This window comes from Capricornis sumatraensis, chromosome 1 (assembly GCF_032405125.1).
Source record: "Capricornis sumatraensis isolate serow.1 chromosome 1, serow.2, whole genome shotgun sequence".
NCBI lineage: Eukaryota > Metazoa > Chordata > Mammalia > Artiodactyla > Bovidae > Capricornis > Capricornis sumatraensis.
This window is the reverse complement of record NC_091069.1, coordinates 19,891,462-19,915,110: the sequence shown is the minus strand read 5'-3', so window position 1 is coordinate 19,915,110 and position 23,649 is coordinate 19,891,462. Positions and strand designations below refer to the sequence as shown.

Genomic DNA, 23,649 nt, shown 5'->3' with positions numbered 1-23,649 from the left:
AAGGATCCGAGAGAAAAACAACACTAACTACTTTACTCCCAGAAAGAACAAGTACGGAAAACCAGGGCTGTGGGTACGTGAGGCACAACGGTGGGGGGCGGGGCGGACAACTGTTCTGCCCCGCCCCCCATCTAGTCCCTCCTTCCGCCCATCACCCCGCCCCCGCAAAAACCCAAACCGGTAACCTCTACCCGGCCGCCTGTCATTGGCTATGCAAATGAGCGAAGTCTGCCGGGACCAATAAGCCGCGGCCACGGCTTGGCGAACGTCTTCCGGCCCGCCCCTGCCGCCCCGCCCCGAGCTCACCTCGCGAGCCGAGGGCGGTACGAGGGGCGGCGGGGGTGCGGCGTGTCGCGGCGCGGCGGTGAGGCGGCGGCTGGAACGTGTGGCGGCGCGGGCGCTCAGCATGGCTCGCCTGGTGCTTGGTAGGCTTGGGCCTCCTCGTCCGGGAGGCCGGGGGGTGAGGTGAAGGGAACAGCCTGAGAGGTCCGGGGAGCAAGCGGGCGCCTGGCCTTGCCCGGGCCCCGCGCTGGCGAGGAGGGTCGCGGGCCGGGTCCTCGCGGAGGATGCCGCGGAGGCAGCCGCGGCGGCGGTAGGGGAGCTCTGCGAGCTGAGACTGTCCTTGACCGGAGCTTCCCCCTCCTCCCCCAACCCTGCGCTGGCCCTCCAGCAGACGTGTGGGGCGCGCGGGAAGGTGAGGGAGCCCTTGGCGGGGGGCGACCGCATCCCGCCTGGGCTGGGGTGGTGGGTGGAGCGTGTGCGCGCAGGAGCCCCGAGGCCGGGCTCGAACCCGGGGCGCTGGGGACAGCCCCGAGCCGGGGGCCGAGTGCCGGACGCCGGGCTCTTGTGAAGGGGCGGGCGGGGTGTGAGCGAAGGCCGGGAGCTGCAATCGAACCCCCCGAGACCGACTATGGCTCGTCCCTGACCGTGGCTGGGTATTGGGGTGGGGGTGGGGCACCTGGAAGGGGGACCTTGTTCTGGGCCTCGAGTGTTCGGGGGGAGTCACGGGCTTCTCATACTGCAGCTTGCCCTTACCAACTGTTTCATGGAGTTCCCACTTGTGAAAAACCTGAAATATCAAAACCCAGTCCTGAAATCGATCAGAAGTTTCCTTCAAAGGCAGCAGTACCTTCTTAAAGCGGGTTTCACGATGCAAGAGCGCTTTAGATGTGATTGAACTTTTAAGAACTAAATCGAACCCAGACGAAGGTAAATGTCTTAGCGAGTTCAGTAGTGAGATGGAGGATCCCCTTCCTTCCCTGGGCCGTCTTGATCCCAATCAAGGTGCTGTAACAGTGGGTACCTGAGCACGCTGGTCCAGAGAGCAAGATTCGGTCCCCCGAATCTACTAGCTGGGTGACTGGGAGCTAGTTACTTAACCACTCTGGGCTTGTACTCCCTAGCGTTGTTCTCGGGATTAAGGAGTTTGTGTGTATGTATATATACCTAAAGAGAGAAAGCAAGAGAAATATTTGCCATATTACTGTAGAGATAATAGATGAGGAGCGAAGAACTTAGTTTCTGTTTAGTTGCTTGCAAGTGAATTCAGACAGGGCTCTGAAAGCGTCTATGATTCTTTCAGTTGACTCATTATTTTAAGGTAGTCAGCCTTTTGGGGCGCCCTCTCGGTTTCTAGATGACTTTTTTGGGACCATGTACTCTTGCTAGTAGGTGAGGTACAGAGAGGTTACTGATGTAGATTTATAGCATCTTTAACTACTGTTGGGGAATAATAGGAGGCCACAGATGGCAAAACCATCTGCTCACAAAGCTTCTAGACATTTGGATGTTCCAATTTCCCATTGGTGCACGTTATCAGTGAGTGGAATGACCATGTGAATATTAGAAACAGATCATTATCCATCAACATTGACCTACTCTTATCATTTTAAGTGGGCTGAATGTTTTTGTTGGGGGTAGTTACTGACTGCTGTTATTGCTGTTGGATTTTGTACACCTTTTAATACTTTTGGAGTAGCATGTTTGATTTCCTTCTAACCCTATAGGTCTTACTGCCTCTTAAAGAATTTAGCTCTTGAACCTTTATCAAGACATTTCCATTGATAGCCATTATAGTGGGAGGGTGCTCTTGTGAAATCCAGGCTACTTTATAGAAAGTTACAAAAGTCCAGCACCATTACTAGAGGGAAAAAAAGCTGAAGTTTATGTTATATTGAGTGTCATTAGGCATGCCCATCTTCATACCACTTTCCTGATGTGAACAATTAAACAAAAATCACTGTTTAATGAGTGAAACAGTCATTAAAACCTCTTATAATGACTCCAACCTACTTGGAACAGCATGAAGAGGAGAGTGCCTTCTTCATTGTTCTTCCCAATTGACAGAAGAGAAAGAATGTGATTCCCCTGCACAGTCTGTAGAACGCCCCTTCTGGGGTTTACTCCCACAGGGTCCAGTCCTTTGGTTAAAATTTGGGGGTGGGTACCTAGTTACTCTTTAGTTATGTGGCCTTAAGCAAGTTACCTTTTCTGTGTTTCCATTACCTGGGCTAAAAATGGTCATGATGACACATACCACTTAGAGTAAATGAGTTAACTGTATGTAGTGTCTTATAAGTGTTATTCTTAGTTGAGATGTCAATTTTTGGAGGCTAGTTGAGTAGATACATATATCAAAATGGTAGCCATACCCCATCTCCCTTTTAAGATTTTTTCTTAGGGAAATAATCAAATTTATTTGAGAATAAATAGAATTTTTAGCATTGGCCTCTTAATAGGAAAAAAAAAATGTGGAAACCATCAAATTATGTCAGTAGTGGATTAGGAACATGATACAGCCATTAAAAATGGTTACATGGGGGCTACTTAGTAGAAAATGTAACTTATTTTGAGTGAAAAAGGTTACAAAAGGGAATGTATAATAAGATGACATTTATATAAAATTTTAAACCTCTGTATGATGTAGAGAGATGTCAGCTACAATATCTACCTAAATATTAATAATTCATTCTAAGCGGAACTGTTTATAGTTTGTTTGTTTGTTTGCTTTGCTTATTTTTAAAAATTTGCAAGGAGCTCAATATATTGAATAAATAACAAGTCATACAGATTTTTTTCTTTAAAGAAGATAAATGTATTTTAAAAATCCATAGAAGATTTTCCAAAACCAGTTTTATTCTCAAGCTTACTGACAATTAGGATGGTCTCTACTTAGGTTCTTGATTTACTTGCTTTAGTGAATGTGTCCAACTCTGATCTTTTCCACAGCAAAGATTATTAAGCGGCACCACCCAATAGAAATATAATGCTAAATTTATATGGTAACTTAAAGTTTTCTGGTAGTCACATTTAAAAGACAAAAGGAAGTCGGTGAGATTAATTTTAATATATATTTATTTATCCGTTATATCTAAAATATCTTGAGGAAATCAATATCAGAAATACTAATGAGATAATTTGCTCTTTTCCCCTATCAAGTCTTTGAGATTCAGTGTGCTTTTTACACCTCCAGCACGCCTCCCTTCGGGGTAGCCCCATGGGTCTGCTGTATTGACCTGCAATTATAAAAGGAGCCTCTCTTTGGTTGGCTTGACCTCCATCCGCACTCAACCCTTCTCCACCTCTTGAAATGGAAGAGGAGTTCATCCTGTGGCAAGATACCCCTCTCTTTGACTCTGGGTTTACTCCCCTCCTCGTAATTCAGGCATTTTGTTCCATTATTCCCTGTAGTAGTCTCTGCTGCTCCACATATTTCTTCCCTTCATGCTCAAATCACTCCCATCCTTGAAAAGAAAACTTCCTTTTATCCCACATTGACTTGGCATCTCCTGCTCTTTATAAGAAACCTGTTTTAAAAGATACTGTATTATTTTCACCAGCTTGTTCCCTCCTGCTTTCTCTAACCTTGTGCAGCCTGACTGCTGCTTACTTTCGCTTCTCTACCACGACCGCCCAGGGCCCCGGGGACCTCTCTGTCATCATATATCCAGTAGGCAGTTTTCAGTCTTGGCTACTTGACCTCCTGTTAGCCTTTGTTACTGTAGTTCATTTCATGTTGCCCTCGGTTTATGTGAAACCACTCTCCTGATAATTCTCCATCCCCTGTTCACATTGCAGCCAGAAGACTCTATAGAAAGCAAATCTGATCATACCCATTGCATGATAACCTTTAGTGGCATCGCATCACTGTTAGTAGAGTTTGCAGTGAAGTTCCTACAGTGTGATAGAGTTCACGGTGAAGTTCCTACAGTGCTAGTCATGTTGTAATTCAGATGCAGTGTTCTCAAGCAGTGTAATTATTATTCATGCCCATGGCCTACTGAATCTTTCTATCTTGAGTACTGAAAAGACAACATGGTTTAATTGATAGAGCTTGGAAATAGGAGTCAGAGCTGCTCCACCAGTTTTAGGTGTGACCGTAGATGGGCCATTTGATCTCTATCTGCCCATGTTTCCGAAATCAGGATGATTCTCATGTTCTAAGTAGTAGTGCTCTGAAAAATCAAGTGGATCCAATGTATTTCAAAGTGATTTGAAAATTCAGAATGCCTTAGTAGTAGGTGTAAGGTGGAGGACTGAGCAATAGAACAATTGACATCAATATGTACTCCTTCTCAAAGTTTACCATTGGGTTATTTAAAAAGTTCCACATGAAATCTAAATCCTGTCTACAAAGTAAGCATATGAAATTGTGACTAAGGTGGCATATGAGTAGCCAGAGAAATATATTTGTTCCACAGGGTAGCTAAACTGTTAATAATTTAATAGACTGTCTGCCTCCCTTTGTCAGTTGTTCACGTGAACATTCAGAGCTCATCCAGCAGCGCTGAGTGCCTCATGATATGCCATGAATAATGTTAGTAGCAAGAAAGATACCTAAAAAAAAAATCATTGTCCTTAAGAGAGTCACAGTCTAGTCGAAGAGTCAAGTAATTATTTTTCCCATCAAAAAGCTTTAATAAAAATAGCGTGCTAATAATGCATTTGAATAACACAAGAAATAGTGGGTGGATTATCCAGGGTTTCAGAGTTGGATGGAATGTCCCAGTTTTTCAGCACCCTTGCCCAGAAGATGGCAGTAATAGTCCTGCCTCATAGAGTGTGATTGTACAGAATGAAGGTGTTAGCATAGGGAAAGCACTAAGAATAGTATTTAAATCTGTTCCCAACACAGCTCAAGAGATGAGGGTGTGGGCCGTCTGTTCCCTTCTTGTTCACCACTGCCCCAGAGAGAGTAAAATCCCAGGAGCTCCAACAGTAGCCAGGCTGAAAGTGGGGGAGTAGAGGAATGAGAGGGCTAGGAGAGAGCTGACCCAAGCTGCCCTCTGTGTGAACGGCCTAGGTTAGTTGAAAAGAACTTTTCCAGTCAGAGCGTGAACCCTGCTGTTGATGGTATGTTTCTTGTCATTCCAGGTCTGATGAGCTGTACCCTCTTTATAACAGTTAATGGTCTGTATTCGTCTAGTGATGATGTAATTGAATTAACCCCCTCAAACTTCAACCGAGAAGTTATTCAGAGTGACAGTTTGTGGCTTGTAGAATTCTATGCTCCATGGTAAGTAAGTATAAAGTAGTTGTCGATTGAGCCATCTTGTTTACCTAATTTACTGATTGTTTAAAAGAGGTAGAGGACACATCCAGGTAATGCTAATGAAAAGAGATCTCATAATGGTAAAAAGTAAAAGACAAGAAGGAAAGGGTTGATTGACTATTAAAGGGTGCAGAGTTTGAGTCAGTTAGGAAAAAATGCTGGAAGTAGCTAATAGTTGCAAGAAAGAAGGAATTTTAGGAAGATGCACTTACCTGGTCTTTAGGACAATGTAAGTGGGCTGAAGATAAATTCTTCTCTTGCTTTGCGTCTACTTCTGGGGGGAAAAAAGAAACCTGGAGTGAAGATACAACTGTGCAGGTCACTTAAATGTGGGCTTTTTTTTTTTCCCCCCAACAAATTTGTACTCCATTGTTACACAATTCACTGTGGTTGAATCTGTGGATACAGGGGGCTGGCTATAAAGTTAAATGTGGATTTTCGACTGCAGCAGGTCAGCAGCACTTGTAACTCTCCTTATTCAAGGGTCATCTACACAGTCAAAATACACAGTATTGCACTGATCGTTTATGTAGTTAAAATACTTAATGAAAACAAAACCAAAGCCCCAACAAATAAACGTGTAGAAACAGATCAATGGAATTGGTGCAGAATAGGCATGAGACTGTCACTGCTGCAGACTGCAGGTGACAGGTGCCTGAGAGGAGATGGAGTACCACCAGCTGTATCTGCAGGTGAGCTGTGCGCTGACTTGAGGTCCAGAGTGGTCCTCTGAGGGGCAGGGCGGGTAGTGAATGGAATTTCTTACAGACAGTCCTTGAGCAGGCGCTTTTTAGGCAATGCCTAAATAATAAAGATTTTCCTTTATTGCTTTTCAGTTTTTTCTTTGGAAAAAGGAAACAGTTTTAGAAACTCAGTACCAGTTCAGTGTAGCAAATCATGGTAAAATCCTTTACTTTAAAAGTTTATGTTACTACATTATGAAAATACTGTTCATCTTTATACTTTTTTTTAAATTCCTTTTGTTTTTTTCTTTGTTATCCAAATAAGAATTCTGTATAGGTTTGTTCATTCATTTTAGTAAAGGTACAAATGGCAGTTGTACAGGCTTAATATTGTTGAATGCCTTTGTATGCAGCTTTTACAAGTTTGATATTTTTTGTCATTTATGGCATTGGTAATTTACCTTGTTTGGGGGGAGCTACAGTATATGAAAATATACCTCATTTCAAAACAAAACCAGTCAGCATGCTTGAGAAGGTTCTGGATCAAGTAGTTAATTATTATTGTTAACTGGCAAAGTTTTGCTTCATAGTGTCCTGGATGAGAGAATGTCTCATTAGAGAGTGTGCTTTTAACCTCTCAGTGTGTTTAAACTTTGGCAGCTTGGCGAAGACTATGAGTTCCTCCTTAGAATAAAGGTTTTACATGCATAGAATAAAAGCTATGGGATCACAAGGGAAACCTGAAATATTGGAATAAGATTATTAAACTATCAAAGTAAATCTTGATATGGTTTTGCAGTCCTCATTTACAGAGACTGTAAATAGCAAGGTCCAGCAGCAGATTTTCACAGCTAGCTACCATAATTCTGAAATGGTGATGAACGTAAATGATGTTGAAAGAAACTTGCACCAGCTATAGTGGTGGTGAGAAAATAGCTGTGATTTTTATTTTTGACAGAGTCACAAGTACAAACCCACTATGATATGTTATTACTGTTTATAATTGAAAGAAATCCTAAATTTTAATTATAGGTTAGTGAAAATAGAGGATTTCCCCCCAATCAAAGGTTACAGAGCTCTTAAATTCTTGTCCACTATCCCTTTGGGGATCTGTGGACCCCAGTGAAAAACCCCTGAGTTATAGGGTGTGCTGCTATATTTATATTTGTGGCATTTTGATCTGTCTTTACATTGCTTAACATTGAAATTACAGGGTGTATGTACTCTGACAAGCTCTGGTTTAAGTCCTTCCTTCATTAGAATAAGTTGAAATTAAAGAGGCACAAAGTCCTGTAAAATTTTGACTCCTAGATTTCCAAGTAGCTTACCTGAATAGGAAAATATGCTGTGTAGGTAGTGGGTAGAATCAGCATTTCAGGGCACTTTGCTGAAAGATCTTGACTTCTAAACTGTTGGATTATGCTTAGGCCCCCGGAAGGTGATGTTACATACTGACTAAGAGCATGGGATCTGGAGCCAGGAAAACCTGTCAGGCAGCTCTGTGACATTGGAAGGGTTTCTTACCTTCCTAGGCTCTGTTTCATCATCTGTTGAATGAAAATGACCACGAAGCCTGCCTGCAGGGTGGCTGTGCTGATGAGATGAAATCCTGTGTGAAGAATGCGCTTCATGGTCCTGGCACGTGGCATTGGTTCATTAGGTGCTTAGAGACCTAATTAAAAGAAAATTGACTTTGTTTAAAAAAGGAAATAGTCACCTGTAGTTAAATTAGCTACGCTGTCTTCATACATGGGTATTACACGGTGATGAAAGTAATACAGCTGCCTATAACCTATGGCTAATACACACATAATAGACTTCTGTATATATAATTTTTTTTTAAAGCACTTGTCTGTGTGTTACATTTCACAGTAATTTTTCCCAAGTACTAGTACCTAAAAGATGAAGAATATTTTTCCTTGTCTTGTGTGTCTCTGTCTCACTCCCCTTGTTCTTTTATCACCACCTTGTGATGTCAAGGCTTTTCACTCCTTAGCCTTAGTGACTTGAGACTCCATGTGCATTTCAACTCCACAAGCTGCCATGGGAGCTATAGCGCATTAAGACACAGGCCCCACAGATCCAGACTCTAAAACAGTCGTCTCATCTATAAGATGAAAATTCTGGATTATGTCGGGGCTATCAAACCTTAATAGATTGAAGAATCACTAGTGGGACTTACTAAAGACAGGTTCCTGAACCTCTTCTTTAGGAACTCTGATTCCTTGGGGGTCTCAGAATCTTCATTTTGCTTAGCATAGAACTCAGACCACACTTGAGGCACACTCAGCAAGGTAAATACTGATGTTCCCCCTCAGGGATGGAGTTACAAATGATAATATTTGTTTAAACTGTTTAAATATAATTTAACTTGGCAGTAGTTTGGAAGGTTTTTTATTATGATTTTTTTAAAAAAAGGATCGTAGTGAAATCTCAACAGTGAGCTCCTTCTGGTCGCCGATCATGTCTTTTTAGTGCTGTTCTCCCTGCAAACCCCCACCCCCAGTCCATGGCACTCAGGAGACCATTGGGGAGTGTTTCTCGAATTGGAATCAAAGACTGACTGTTTCCTCGTGTTTTTATCCCCTGCAAGGTGTGGCCACTGCCAGAGGTTAACACCAGAATGGAAGAAAGCAGCAACTGCCTTGAAAGTGAGTTTATGGGATGTTCATGTTCACCTGTGTATGTTGAAATAAGTTTAAGCAAATGGGCTTAATGTACAGTAGGAGGTCAGTTTGCATGTTGAAGCCCAGTACTCTTGTTCTGCTTCCAGGATTATGTAGGGAACAAGGGGATACTGTACATTCTAAATTATGTCTTGTCTGTTTTCGTTAATTCTGTTTCCCAGTGAAGTGGCATAATTGTGCTTAGTCGGGCTATTTCTGGGAGCTGCTGAGTTTCCTCACAGGCTGACTTGCCTGTTGTCCAGCCCTCCATTTAGGATTGGTTTCCCAGGCTACAGCTGTCATAATTCTGTTGGCAAATAGGACCCTGCCCTTTATTATCTTGTCTCTGAGTTTACATCATCAGATGATGGGTTCTTGTGGAGTCTGCTCTGGTTGAAAGAAAAACGGATATTCCTTCTGTGTTTCCACAGGATGTTGTCAAAGTTGGTGCAGTTGACGCAGACAAACATCAGTCCCTAGGGGGTCAGTATGGTGTTCAGGGATTTCCTACCATTAAGATTTTTGGATCCAACAAAAACAAACCAGAAGATTATCAAGGTAAGAACTTTTCCTAATTACTTCATGCCCTTGGTTGGAATTCTAATGTGAGTGGGTAGGACCAGATAGAGAACCTGGGGTTCTGTAACCTGTTGGCCCTGCTGCCTACAAGTTTCTCACCTGCCTTGTGCCTGAAATTCCTGATCTGTGATTTCCTACATCTTCGAGTTGCTCAGAGATTAAACGTGTCAAACAGGTGAAAGGTTTTTTTTGTTATTATTGTTTATGCTAGCTTAGACCACACGCCCTTAGCAATGATAGAGTAGTGATGTTTTGTGCTTTCCTTTTTCTTGTTAGTTTAAAAAAAAAAATACTATTTACTCAATATTTTACCTGGAGAAGGAAATGACAACCCACCCCAGTATTCTTGCCTGGGGAATCCCATGGACAGAGGAACCTCACAGACTATAGTCCATGGGTTCGCAAAGAGTTGAACACAACTTAGCAACTAAACAACAACAAGATATTTTACTCATTACTTACTATTTAATAAGTTTCTATAATTATATAGTATTTTTAAAGATCTGCAAGTGTTTTCTTGCTCCGAGTGCTCATCCCTTCACTGTTAGGAATTCGAGCATAAGAGTGGGAAAGGAAAGTCCTATAACTGGAAAGTCAGTTTGAACTGTTGATATTACCGTGGAGTGTTTTGCCCATGAATCTTTAAGTCTTGTAAACATATATAGTATTTGAATTATTAAAGCTATTATTTAGTCTTTTAAACTATTGATAATGAAGAAGTCCTGCACGTTCTCCTTTTTATAGGTGAGGTAATTGTATATGCTGTAAGTTACTGAAGCAGCTGGAGAGAACTCTGGCTCCAGACTCAAGACTTAAATGTTACTTTAGTCAGCTGTTCTTTTATAGAGTTCCCTGTTATTTAAGATGTCGCAAATAGGTATCATATTGAAGATAGCTCTAAAACTCCATAAAACAAAGTTGCATTTTTCTTAGTAAACACCTGCTTTTCTGCTTTGGAATACAATTTTTTAATTTTGCTAATTTGTGAAAATTGAATGTTTAGAGCAGGGGTTAGCATTTGGTCTGCTGCTTGGTTTTGTGAATAAGTTTTCAAAACGCTGTCATGCTTTTTCACTGGTGTTGTCTGTGGCTACTTCTACAGTAAGACAGCAGAGTCAAGTGGCTACAATGAGCAGTGTGGCCTGCAGAGCCAAAAATAATGACTGTTTGATCTTCTGCAGGAAGAATTTGCTCGCCTTTGGTCTAGAATGAGAAAACTCTCTCTGTCTTTTTCCCTAGTGTATTTCTTGATTTGGTGTACTTCTAGGTAGAGATTGTTGGGAGGGGCACTGACTCAGAAAGTGGGGTGTCTGCAGTAGATAAGGAACAGAAGGCTGTTTTTATGTTGAGGTCTGCCTGCCTGCCTGTCTTAGGAAGTGACATGCTTGGTCACTACATCTCAGCCAGGATGTAGTAGACGATTATCTGAACACACTCTGAGTACTGCTGTGCTGTATTTTCTTTCTAATGTCAGGTCTGAAGTGTTCTTAGACGTTTTTATCTCTCCCTGGGCAGTTTGATTAGAAAACTCTAATAAAGAAAAAACTTTCTGAGGAGATTTTGTTAGTTTTGCCTTTGAACTCCGATAATCTCAAGGCATGTATTGTCCATTTTCTTCTGAGTAAATCAAGAGTCTCCTGACTTGTTCTTGAGCACATAGCTTTTGGTAAACTTCCCAAGGTTAGTGCCACTGTTGTAAATACAAGGATTGAAATTAAGAGCAAGTTCAGCTACAGAACCTCAAAGCCCAGAATAACTGTGTTTTAAACAAGGTAGAGAAGGAAGTAGGTTGCTTTACAGTTTCTTAGCTTCGGATGCCTCATATCCTCCTTTGTCCAGTCCTTTCTATCCATTAATCTCATTTAAATAGTTTTTTCCATTCCCTTCATTTGGTACTTTGTGTTTAGAAATTTATCCTGCTCTGTTAACAAGATAACCTTTTTCATCTGTGTACGTGTTACACATTCAGTAGACATTGCAGTGAACTATTCTCAGTAGTAGATGGTATTTATGGGTGAATAGAATGTCCTTGTTCTCACTAATAACCTAAAACTGAAGAAGAGGAATTAGTTTTCCCAGTGTAAAGTTTAAGCAGGAAATACATCCTAGAAGAAACTGGTCCTGTCTTAAAGACACTCGAGTAGGTCTGTTTGAACACCAGATGAAGCTGACAGACATGTCTGTTCCAGTCTTTAGCTAGCATCAGATATAGACACCCAGCCTGCCCACTGCTGTTCACCTGATGCCCCTGTCTCCCTGCAGGTGGCAGAACTGGTGAAGCCATTGTGGACGCTGCCCTCAGTGCTCTGCGCCAGCTTGTGAAAGACCGCCTTGGCGGCCGGGGCAGTGGCTACAGCTCTGGAAAACAAGTAAGGCTCTGTATAATGTCAGTTTTTAACCTGTGTCATGATCTTGAAGCCTGATTGTAAACTGGGCATGAAAGTGAAAGTCGCTCAGTTGTGTCCAACTCTTTGCAATCCCATGCACTAGTCCATAGAATTCCCCAGGCCAGAATACTGGAGTGGGTAGCTGTTCCCTTCTACAGGGGATCTTCTCAACCCAGAGATAGAACCCAGGTCTCCCACATTGCAGGTGGATTCTTTACCAGCTGAGCCACCAGGGAAACTCTGCAAAGATGATAATCATCTTTAAAAGCGGTTTAAATTGGTGGACTTTGAGTTTAAAAAATAGTAATAATAAGAGGACGTTGAGTCAAGTGACTGCAGAGGGAGTCAGAGCTGCTCGTGTGGCCCCCTGTGGTCTCTGCTCCTAGCCAGTCGCCCCGGGGTGTCCACCACAGCTGAGCTGCTGGCCAAAAACCAGGCCCCAAAATGGCTTCCTTGGCCCTGGGCCTAAGTAGAAGAGTTTGGAAGACAGCAAGAGAGAAAGAGCTTCAGGCCCTGGAAGCTGAACTCTGGCCTCCATGGTGTTTGTAGTTCCAAAGTGGTGAGAGGGAGATATGCTCTCCTCCAGGTCAACTTTGGGCAAACACGGATGAAATTTGGATGGCCTCTTGGCCTGTGTCTGTGGCAGTCAGGCTGAAATCCCTGGACGTTTTTATTCACACATAATTGGATAGAGAGCCCAGGTGGTGCTAGTGGTAAAGAATGCCTGCCAGTGCAGGAGACACAAGAGATGTTGGTTCAATGCCTAAGTCAGGAAGATATCCTGGAGTAGGAAATGGCAACCCCCTCCAGTATTCTTCCCTGGAAAATCCAATGGATGGAGAAGCAAGCCTGCCAGGCTACAGTCCATGGGGCCAGAAAGAGTCAGACACAGCTGAGCATGCGTGCACATACACACACACACAGCTGGATAGGGAAGAAGATTCCTGTTCTGTAGATGGATGTATTAGATCTCCTTGTATGAAATGTGGATTTTAACCATGATGTGCTTATGTTTTTGTGAAAAGGCATGGAATTCTTCCTGATACATGCAGGCACACTTCACTGTATTGCACTTCTCAAATCATTGCATTTTTTACAAAGTGAAGATTTGTGGCAACCGTGCATCAAGCAAGTCTGTCAGTGCCATTTTTTCAAAAGCATTTGCTCACCCTGTCACATTGTGTTAATTCTTGGAGTATTTCAAAAGTTTTTGTTATAATTATGGTGATTTAATTGTGATCTGTGATCTTTGATGTTGCTATTACAGAGAAGTAAAACTCTCTAGAGGCTCAAATGAGGGTTAGCATTTTTTAGCATTAACATATTTTTGAATTAAAATATTTATTGTCTTTTAGACATAATGCTATTGCACACTGAATAAACTACGGTATGAAAATTATAGGCTACAGTATAGTGTGAACATAACTTTTATGCACACCAGGAAAGCCAAGAAATTCATATGAATTGCTTTATTGCGATGCTCGCTTTACTGCAGTGGTCTGGAACCAAACCAACAGGATCTCCAAGGTCTGCCTGCGCACGTAACAAAACAGCCCTTCACTTCTAGGAGACCAGTAGGAGTAGCTTCTTTATACAGACTTAGCTTACCAGAGATTTCATGCCTTTTATCTCAAACTTAAGACATTTAATGAGCACAGGTTGTCTTTTCAACGCTGATGGCTTTTGGCCCAGGCAACAGAAAGCATTATATCAATTCTGACTGTTTTGTAGGTTTAGTATTAAAGAAAATGCTTCTAAAAGATAAAAGGGTTAAGTGTTGTTTTTAGCTTTCTCAAGTAGTAGAGGCTTTATCTGAACTGTAGGTATCCAGGGTGAACCAGTGTGGTTCTGAATGAGAACAGTGTTACTGAGGTGGTTCTGTGAGCCACACTGGGGTTTCTCTTAATGAAGGTAGCAAAAGTAGAGTTCAGGTTCATGTTACGTGTGATACTGAGTGTACTGGTAATTCTTTGAAAGTAAATACTGTTTGCCAGGTAAAAAGAATAATACTAAGGAATGTTCCCTATCTGAGTAAAATAGTTTTCACTTGAAAGAAGAATTCAAAACTTTGTTAAGATGTAGAATTGATTATTGCTATATGTATATTTAGAATGGTGATAGTGTTCTTTTTGGCCAAGTTGTAATCTAAGGTTTAATGTCACAAATGACAGGGCAGAGGTGACAGTTCAAGTAAGAAGGACGTGATTGAGCTGACGGATGACAACTTTGACAAGAATGTCCTTGACAGTGAAGATGTTTGGATGGTTGAGTTTTATGCTCCCTGGTGTGGACACTGCAAAAAGTAAGTGCTTTGTACCAGGTACTTTTTTAAGTCACAGTGCTTTTAGTCTGTTCACCTGGCTCACTTCTGAAGAGCTGAAGCAGGTCCTAGGTGATCCCCAAGATGTTCTCCCCCAAAGTTTCGGCTCTACATGAATGTTAAACCTCAGCATTTGCACCGAGTGTTTCCTCTGTCATGTTTTCAGAGATGAGCAGGGAGCTGGCATCCAGGGTTGGGAGGGGCATGATGGATGAAGGATGGGGAAGTGAATGTGGGAGGGTGGGGCATCATAGCTTTCATAAAGCTGCATGCGGAGTGTTTCCCAAGTGTGATTTCACTGGACTGGATGGAAATGTGTGCAGCAGTTAAAGGATGTGTGCCTAGAGTTGGCATACCCTTTTAAAATGCAGGGTGTTTTCTGTAGCCTAGAGCCAGAATGGGCCGCGGCCGCTACAGAGGTGAAAGAGCAAACGAAAGGCAAAGTGAAACTCGCAGCTGTGGATGCCACCGTGAACCAGGTTCTCGCCAGCCGATACGGGGTGAGTGTGCTTGGGAGGCTGGTTTCTCTGTGAAACACGCTGCTTTCAACTGTCGCTCCATCGTGTATTCCTGGTCTCCCTAGGAGGTGGGAGAGGAATTTAGCCATTTTGTAATGAAGAAATGAAATCATTCGCTATCTTAACTAGTAAATACGGGACTCAAGACTGTTGAGGGTTCTTGGTTTTGCTTTCAGCATTGCACTGCCTACGGGCTTAATGTGAGCCCAGGCTTTCACAGGTTACTCATACAGCTTCTGAAGTTTGTCCCTTTGTTCTCGAGCACATATATTACTGTATTGATGTATGTCCAGCGTTTGAATAAGATTTGGCTAAGCCTGGCAGTGAGACTGTTAATATCCCCTGACTTGATAGACCTCTGCATGCTGCCCCTTAGACACTGATGCAGGCCAAGGAGTGTTTTTGTTATGTTAAATTACCTATAAAGTAGTTTTAGCCATAAAGATCATCTTATTTATTATTAAATATTAATTTGGTATCTACTCTGATATTTTATTTTGGGGGCTTCCCTGGTAGCTCAGTGGTAAAGAATTCACCTGCCAATGTAGGAGATGCGGGTTTGATCCCTGGGTTGGGAAGATCTCCTGGAGGAGGAAATGACAACCTACTCTAGTATTTTTGCCTGGGAAATACCACATAGGAGCCCAGTGGGATACAGTCCATGGGGGTCACAAAGAGTCAGACACGACTTAGCAACAAACAGCAACAAAATTTTAATTTTTAATAGATTAGGGGATTCCCTACAATCAAGATATTCCAGAAAGGTGAGTCTCCTGTGGATTACGACGGGGGACGCACGAGATCCGACATTGTTTCCCGGGCCCTCGATCTGTTTTCTGATAACGCCCCACCTCCCGAGCTGCTTGAGGTAAACTTCTTCATCACCTATAGTAAGGAGTGCTTTTCCAGTCTGATGAAAGACCACATTGAAGCAGTAAAGACATTTTCTGTCTTTGCCAGTTAGCTCTTTATCTTTTTAAAATTGTTCTCTTTAGAGTGTTTTTGTACTTTCAGATGGGGAGAACTTGTCTTATAAATTGCAGCTTTTCATAACTTTCAGTACTAAAGTAATTGCACTGTAAGCAAAAGGTACCTTAGCTTCATTAAAATTAAATCCAGTCTTTCATTTATCATTCTCAAAATAATAGCTAACATTTATTGAGCACCTAATTCTCATATGAACACTTACAGGTGGATACTGTTTTTATCTCCATTTTGCATATGGGGAAGAGGCAAAGAAAGCCTCAAATCCATGAGAATATATAATACATGTTAATGGCTTTCTTACCTGTATAAAAGACTAAATATCAGAGCAAGGCTGTGCGCAGGCATCCTGATTTCAGAGACCATGTGTGCATACAGATGGCTCGTCCCCACCGCAGATAGATGGCTAAGAGATAAAGATGGAATTCTCGTTCGTATTTCTGTAGTGCACACAGGAAGTATTATTTGGGAAGAGCCTAATCTCGCTCTTGAATTAGTTTGCTCTTCAGTAAGCATGACAGTGCCCAGTCTGTTCAAGCAGACCTGTGGGTTCTGTGTCACATGGTCTTCCAACACCCGTTGTGTTCTGGACCCCGCAGATCATCAATGAGGACGTCGCCAAGAAGACGTGTGAGGAGCATCAGCTCTGCGTCGTGGCCGTGCTGCCCCACATTCTTGACACGGGTATGGCCAGTGGGGGCTCTCTGTCCAGTAGTTCTGTGCTGCCTGCTCTGAGGACACTTAACAGATGGAATTACTTTACCAACTCCTTTCTTTTTACCTGTAAAATCTTTGTTTAAATCAGGAGCTGCAGGCAGAAATTCTTACTTGGAAGTTCTTCTGAAGTTAGCGGACAAATACAAGAAGAAGATGTGGGGGTGAGTTATCAAACTGTCCCAGGATCATTTGGGAAGGAGAGTATAGTGCTGTTTGAAAGTGGTTTCCTCAGCGTTTCCTGTAGTCTGTGTTCCTCTGCTCACGTTGGTGTGTTGTTTGTTGTTGTTCGTTGCTAAGTCTCATCCAGCTCTGATCCCACGGACTGCAGTACGCCAGTCTTCTCTGTCCTTTGCCATCTCTCAGGGTTTGCTCCAACTCATGGCCATTGAGTCAGTGATGCCATCCAACCATCTCATCCTCTGTCATCCCCTTCTCCGCCTGCCTGCAGTCTTTCCCAGCAACAGGTTCTTTTCAGTGAGTCAGCTCCTCACATTACAGGGTATTGGAGATTCAGCTTCAGCATCAGTCCTTCCGGAGAGTATTCAGGGTTGATTTCCTTTAGGATTGGCTGGTTTGATGTCCTTGCTGTCCAAGGAACTCTGAAGAGTCTTCTCCAGCACCACAGTTCGAAAGCATCAGTTCTTTGGCACTCAGCATTCTTTTGGTCCAACTCTCACATCCACATGACTACTGGAAAAAAGCATAGCTTTGACAATATGGACCTTTGTCAGCGAAGTGGTATCTCTCTTTTTTAATATACTGTCTAAGTTTGTCCTAGTTTTCCTTCCAAGGAGCAAGCGTCCTTTAATTTCATGGCTGAAGTCACGTTTCACAGTGATTTTGGAGCCTAAGAAGATAAGATCTGTCACTGTTTCCACTTTGAAGTGATGGGACCAGATGCCATGATCTTAGTTTCTAGAATATTGAGTTTCAAGGTAGCATTTTCATTCTTCTCTTTTACCCTCATGAAGAGGCTTTTTGGTTCCTCTTCACTTACTGCCATTAAGAGTGATATCTTAGATATCTGCCTATCTAATGTTGTTGATACTTCTCCTTGCAATCTTGATTCCATCTTGGGATTCATCTAGCCGGCATTTCACATGATACACTTTGTATTTAAGTTAAAGAAGCAGGGTGACAATACATAGCCTTGATGTACTCCTTCCCCAATTTTGAACCAGTTCTTTGTTCCATGTCTGGTCCTCACTGTTGCTTCTTACCTGCATACAAGTTTCTCAAGAGGCAGGTAAGGTGATCTGGTATTCCCATCTCTTTAAGAATTTTCCACAATTTGTTGTGATCCACACAGTCAAAGGCTTTAGCGTAGTCAGTGAAGCAGAAGTAGATGGTTTTCCAGAAGTCCCTTGCTTTTTCTGTGATCCAGCAGATGTTGGCAGTTTGATCTCTGGTTCTTCTGCCTTTTCTAAATCCAGCTGGTACATCTGGAAGTTCTTGGTTCACGTACTGCCGAAGTCTGCCTTTGAAGGATTTTGAACATGATGTTGCTGGCATGTGAAATAAGCACAGTTGTATGATGATTTGAACATTCTTTGTCATTGCCTTTTTGGGGGATTGGGATGAAAACTGATCTTTTCCAGTCCTGTGGCCACTGCTGAGTTTTCCAAATTTTCTGGCATATTAAGTGCATCACTTTCACAGCATCATCTTTTAGGATTTGAAATAGCTGGAATTTCATCATCTCCATTAGCTTTTTCATAGTAATGCTTCCTAAGGCCCACTTGACTTCACACTCGAGGATGTCTGGCTCTAGGTGAGTGACCACACATTTGTGATTATCCAGGTCATTAAGGTTGTGTATAGTTCTGTGTATTTGTGCCACATAGTCTTCATTCTGTTAGGTCCTTGCTGTTTCTGTCCTTTATTGTGCCCATCATTGTATGAAATATTCCCTTGGTATCTCCAGTTTTCTTCAAGAGATCTCTAGTCTTTCCCATTCTATTTTCCTCTCTTTCTTTGGAGGCTTCACTTAAGAAGGCTTTTTATCTCCCCTTTGCTATTCTCTGGAACTCTGCATTCAGTTGGGTTGTCTTTCCCTTTCTTCCTTGATTTTCACTTTGCTTCTTTTCTCAGCTATTTGTAAAAGTCTCCTGAGACAATCACTTTGCCTTCCTGCATTTCTTTTTCTTAGGATTGGTCTTGGTCATCGCCTTTTGTATAGTATTATACAGTACCTCCATCCATAATTCTTCAGGCAGTCTGTCTACCAGATCTAATCTCTTGAATCTGTTCATCCCCTCCGTTGTATAATCATAAGTGATTTGATATAGATCATAGCCAAATGGCCTGGTGGTTTTCCCTACTTTCTTCAGTTTAAGTCTGAATTTTGTAATAAGGAGCTCATAATCTGAGCCAATCCCCTCCGGTCTTGTTTTTGCTTACTGTATAGAGCTTCTCCATCTTCGGCTGCAAAGAAAATGATCAGTCTAATTTCGGTATTGCCTATCTGGTGATGTCCATGTATAGAGTTGTCTCTTGTGTTGTTGTAATGGGGTGTTTGCCATGACCAGTGTGTTCTCCTGACAAAACTCTGTTAGCCTTTGCCCTGCTTCAGTTTGTACTTCAAGGCCAAACTTGCCTGTTACTCCAGGTATCTCTTGACTTCCTACTTTTGCATTCCAATCCCCTGTGATGAAAAGGACATCTTTTTGGGGTGTTAGTTCTAGAAGGTTTTGTAGGTCTTTGTAGACTGGTCCACTTCAGCTTCTTTGGCATAGTGGTTAGGGCATAGACTTGGATTACTGTGATGTTGAATGATTTGCCTTGGAAATGAACCAGCTTCCTTCTGTTGTTTTTGAGATTGCATCCAAATACTGCATTTTGAACTCTCTTGTTGCCTATGATGGCTACTCCATTTCTTCTAAGGCATCCTTGCCCATAGTAGAAGATATAATGGTCATCTGAATTAAATTCACCCATTCCAGTCCATTTTAGTTCACTGATTCCTGAGATGGTCGATGTTCACTCTTGCCGTCTCCTGCTTGACCGCATCCAGTTTACCTTGATTCATGGACCTAACACTCCAAGTGCTTATGCAGTATCGTTCTTTATAGGATCAGACTTTACTTTCACCACCAGACACATCCACAACTGAGCGTTGTTTCCACTTTGGCCCAGCCTCTTCGTTCCTTCTGGAGCTATCTCTCCTCTCATCCCTGGTAGCATATTGGACACCTACTGACCTGAGGGGCTCATCTTCTGGTGTTTTTTTAGTAAATAAAAATAATTACCACCTAGGAAGAAACAAATCAATGCAAGTATCTTCTTTGTACCATGTACACTTTTTCTTATAGGAATCATGTTCTAATGGTGGTTGGAGTCCTCGGCTAGCAAGCAAAAACAATTAGTAACAGAGCTGAATTCTAGCACAGCCTTGAAGGCTAGATAAAGACAGAAATAGAGGCATGTTTCTTTACCCTCTTCTGAGCGAGGGCCGGACGTTGGCAATTGTTCAGAACAAAGCTTGTCTCATTTCCACTGTATAATCTTTCTGCCCTATGTACTCCATCTCCACTGCTGTCCCAGGTTCCACGTGGGTGCAGGTCTCACACAGAGGCCTTGCACAGCCTCTGTTAGTTTAGCGTGTGCATGCAGGAGGCTGTGTGCCCAGGTTCCTTGTCCTTCATCTTTGTATGAGTAGAGGGAGCTGACATTGGGCAGCCTTCTCATTGCACTGGGTTTTCTTGTTGGGGAGCACGAGCCCTAGGGACATGGGCTTCAGTGGTTGCAGCGTGTAGACTCAGTAGTTGTGACAATGGGTTTAGTTGCTCCGCAGCATGTGATATCTTCCCGTACCAGGGATTGAACCTGTGTCCCCTGCATTGGCAGGCAGATTCTTACCTACTGTGCTACCCAGGAAGTCTGGTTGAGCATTTTTTACATGTGTGAATTATGACATATCCTTAACTTAAAAAAAAAAAAAGTTGTTACATGCCCGAAGAACATTAATAACCCCAAATGATACTGATAGGATTTCAAGTAACAGAGAAAATTCATCAGGTTTATTGGACAGTATTTTGGGCACTGGGAGGAGAAACGGTCCTGTTGGTAGACCAGTCCATTTAGGGTTAGGGTGTAGGAAACAGGAGAGGAACCAAGGATACTTAAGAGCACATCTGGAACATGTTATTTAAAAAACTCAAATTAGTTTTTGATTTTTTTTCAAACTTATCTCATTCTGTAAATTACTTGATGTGTAATCTTTTGTCCTTTAATTAATGTCTACTAATTGGGTTCTAATTAAGTCAAAAGGGATATTTACCCTAAAAATCAATCCACTTTTCTAGGTGGCTGTGGACAGAAGCTGGAGCCCAATCTGAACTAGAAAATGCGCTGGGGATTGGAGGGTTTGGATACCCTGCTATGGCAGCTATTAACGCACGCAAGATGAAATTTGCTCTCCTAAAGGGATCATTCAGTGAGCAAGGCATTAATGAATTTCTCAGGTAACTTCTTCCTTCTTTGAGTTGTTTTTGTTTTGTCAAACTGTTTACTTGGTTCTTTTGTAGTAATGGTTCCAGACTATTCTAGAGTACGCAATAAGTGGAGTAATTTCCTCTTCCACATTTCGGAGATCACATGTTCATAAATTAGAGCTTTGGAATCATCTTCCTGTGCAGTTGAAGTCTTTTACTTAGCAAGTGATCCTACCACTTTTCTCCTCTCGGGCCCCTTTGCCACCCTGTGCACTTGGCATTGAGCCATCCTGGTGTAATAGCCTGCACGAGTCTGGTACACGCAGGGTCTGACTGACTATGCTGAAGCCCTCTGTTCTGCCCATACAGCAGTTCAGGGAATGGTGGGAAAGTGACTCCCTGGGCCAGAACGTGGAGAGTGGCCGCACTGAGAAACCTTCTTGGGCTCTAAAGTTAGTGTGGAATTTTGTTAATCCAGTTACTGGTCTAGTCCATGTCCAGATCCACTTTGATCATTTTTTACTTACTTGTATTTTGGCAAGGTATGTTTGCGCTATTTTTCAAATTACTGGTAGTAACTGGCTTTATCTGCTGCCAAATCCTTCCTCAGGAATGCCATTATATTGTCATACAGTGACATTGTTGTCCCTGATGGAAAAGATAGTTTGTGAAGTACTTCTCAGGAGCAAAGAGTTGTTTCTTCACTGGTGCCAACCGTCCATTGTTAACACACGTGTTCTCCTCATCTTTCCCTCAGGGAGCTGTCTTTTGGGCGTGGATCCACGGCGCCTGTAGGCGGTGGGGCTTTCCCCACCATCAGCACCAGGGAGCCCTGGGATGGCAAGGACGGCGAGGTGAGTCCTGAGGGCAACTGAGCCATGAGCAGGACTCGGGGCTTCCGTCCTGCCTCTGACTTTCTCGACCCATCTTTGCTGCTTGTGACCCAAGACCTCTCCCTCAGACCTGAACTTTGATGTGAGCCTAGCCCTGAAGTGTGTTCCTCAGGCCTGTAGGCCCTTCATCCCATCCTCCCTGTTTGTCGGGTGCATCACTGGATGTTCATGACTGAGACAGCCAGAGAAATTCACTGAGGTTGCTTTCCTACTGGCCCTCAAGTGAACATTTAACCTGGAATTCAGTAACTTTGAGAGAAGTGCAAAATTCAGGCTTTGAAATTAAATATATTCCAGTACATTTCTGCCCATCCTCCTCAAAGGACAAGTTAAATCACTGTTAGTTTTCTCCCTGTATTGATAGGCAGGGTTAAAAGCAGGAGCTGGGTGAGCAGAAGCTGTTGTGCTCAGAGCACCACTAGAAATGTACTGGTCTGTGAAGTGAGACGTCAGGCTTCAGGGTCATCCTCCCTGTGGTTCTGCATAGACCCTGCAGGGCCTGACCGTGTGAAGTGAGACGTCAGGCTTCAGGGTCGCCTGCCTGTGGCTCTGTGTAGACCCTGCAGGGCCTGACCGTGGTTTTCTGTCCCACAGCTTCCCGTGGAAGACGACATTGACCTGAGTGACGTGGAGCTGGACGACCTGGAGAAAGATGAGTTGTGAGAGGCTCCGCAAAGACTTCAGCTTTCTTTTCTTGGGAGCAGATTTTCCTGCGGTGAAGGAACGTCCTTTCCAGTCCAAGGAACCTACCAGTGGCCTTTTTAACCGAGAAGTAACCCTTGACTGGTCATTTGAAAACACTGCAACAGTGAACTTTTGTGTCTCAAGAAAACAATGAAAAATTCTATGAATTGTCGTAGCCAGTGAAATGAGTTGTATCCTGTCAAGTAATATTTTGAAGAAAACTGATGGGCTGTTGAAGCGCTTTTCCCTCCCTCTGACTTGCTGCTTGGATGTTCTTGGAGGCTGTTTCTTACAAGTTTTTTAATGTGACCCTTTTCATTTGAATATTAATAGCTTTTTTCCATTAAAGAATAAAACAATATTTTGGACAATGCCAATAAACGTATGAAATCAGTGTCCACATGGTAAATTCAGAGTGCGGTATTCAGCCCGTACATTAATATTGTGAAGGGACGACCTTGACATCTGTCCTCCCTATAACCTGCAGCTCACGTGACACTGTCTGGATGCCTGCTGCCACACAGGTCTTACCTGTGACCCACAAGGCCAGGTTCCAGCTGTAAATGTGAATCGTAAAGCGAGTTTATATAGAAGGATGAAAAACAGTGTGGATCATCAAGTGGGAACTGCCCTCCGTGCCCAATCTTTTGTCTTTGGGCCATCACCAGCAACTACTAGGGAAAAGAGCTGGTTATACACTTAGCCCAAGGTTTTTGACGTTGTTATTAAACCCTCACAGCATGTCCCGTTAAGACATGAAATACAGCAGCAGGTTGCCAATTGATAGGAAGTCCCCATTCATGTAAGACATTCAGAAAACTGAACTTTTGAATTACATTAGAATATAAGTGAAGAGACAATTCAAAGAACTGAGAACATTTCTTTACTGTAACTTACAAAAAATAAATACAACTGTCACTAATCTTTGTGAGCAATTTCTCTAAAAATCTAAATTCTGTAGGATACTTAAATTGTTCTTGGGCTAGAGGAAAGCAGCGTCTGTAGTGGTTCACAGGAATACTCAAGTTTAGCGGTACCAGCCCATCTTTCTAGTCGAGAAGACTAAGGTCGATGTGGAAGTAGACGTAAGGAAAGTAGTCTTGGTTGCTGAGTTGGAGTCCAGGGATCTCCACGGATGCCTGCAAAAGATGTCACGTTAATGCATAAGCTCGTCTCGTCTTATGTTTCTGCCTGCCACAGTCCACCCCAACTCATGCACACAATCTCTTGTTAA

At 42.7% G+C, this 23,649-nt stretch overlaps 2 protein-coding genes across 4 annotated transcripts in view; one reads left to right on the top strand and one right to left on the bottom strand.

Annotated features, from left to right (window-relative positions):
* Positions 1 to 331: 331 nt before the first annotated feature.
* On the top strand, positions 332 to 23,320 carry PDIA6 (protein disulfide isomerase family A member 6). Its single transcript, XM_068980216.1, has 13 exons — positions 332 to 425; positions 5,374 to 5,515; positions 8,828 to 8,885; positions 9,332 to 9,458; positions 11,742 to 11,848; positions 14,038 to 14,168; positions 14,572 to 14,686; positions 15,432 to 15,572; positions 16,288 to 16,372; positions 16,494 to 16,566; positions 20,710 to 20,868; positions 21,596 to 21,692; positions 22,326 to 23,320. The coding sequence occupies exons 1-13, from the start codon at positions 407 to 409 to the stop codon at positions 22,392 to 22,394; spliced, it is 1,323 nt and encodes a 440-aa protein (XP_068836317.1). The 5' UTR covers positions 332 to 406; the 3' UTR covers positions 22,395 to 23,320.
* The window catches only part of ATP6V1C2 (ATPase H+ transporting V1 subunit C2), a 59,766-nt gene continuing 59,381 nt past the window's right edge, over positions 23,265 to 23,649 (bottom strand). For all 3 annotated transcript variants that reach the window (XM_068980194.1, XM_068980190.1, XM_068980204.1), the window contains one exon: positions 23,265 to 23,554. In XM_068980194.1, the coding sequence (XP_068836295.1) occupies positions 23,465 to 23,554 (90 nt within the window). In that variant the 3' untranslated portion in view covers positions 23,265 to 23,464. The remainder of the gene's footprint in view (positions 23,555 to 23,649) is intronic.

Excerpts from the sequence above, each read along its gene's own strand:
- PDIA6 (XM_068980216.1), top strand. Across the intron at positions 16,373-16,493 it reads GCCCCACATTCTTGACACGG|GAGCTGCAGGCAGAAATTCT; the intron begins GTATGGCCAGTG and ends TGTTTAAATCAG. Across the intron at positions 21,693-22,325 it reads GGGATGGCAAGGACGGCGAG|CTTCCCGTGGAAGACGACAT; the intron begins GTGAGTCCTGAG and ends TCTGTCCCACAG.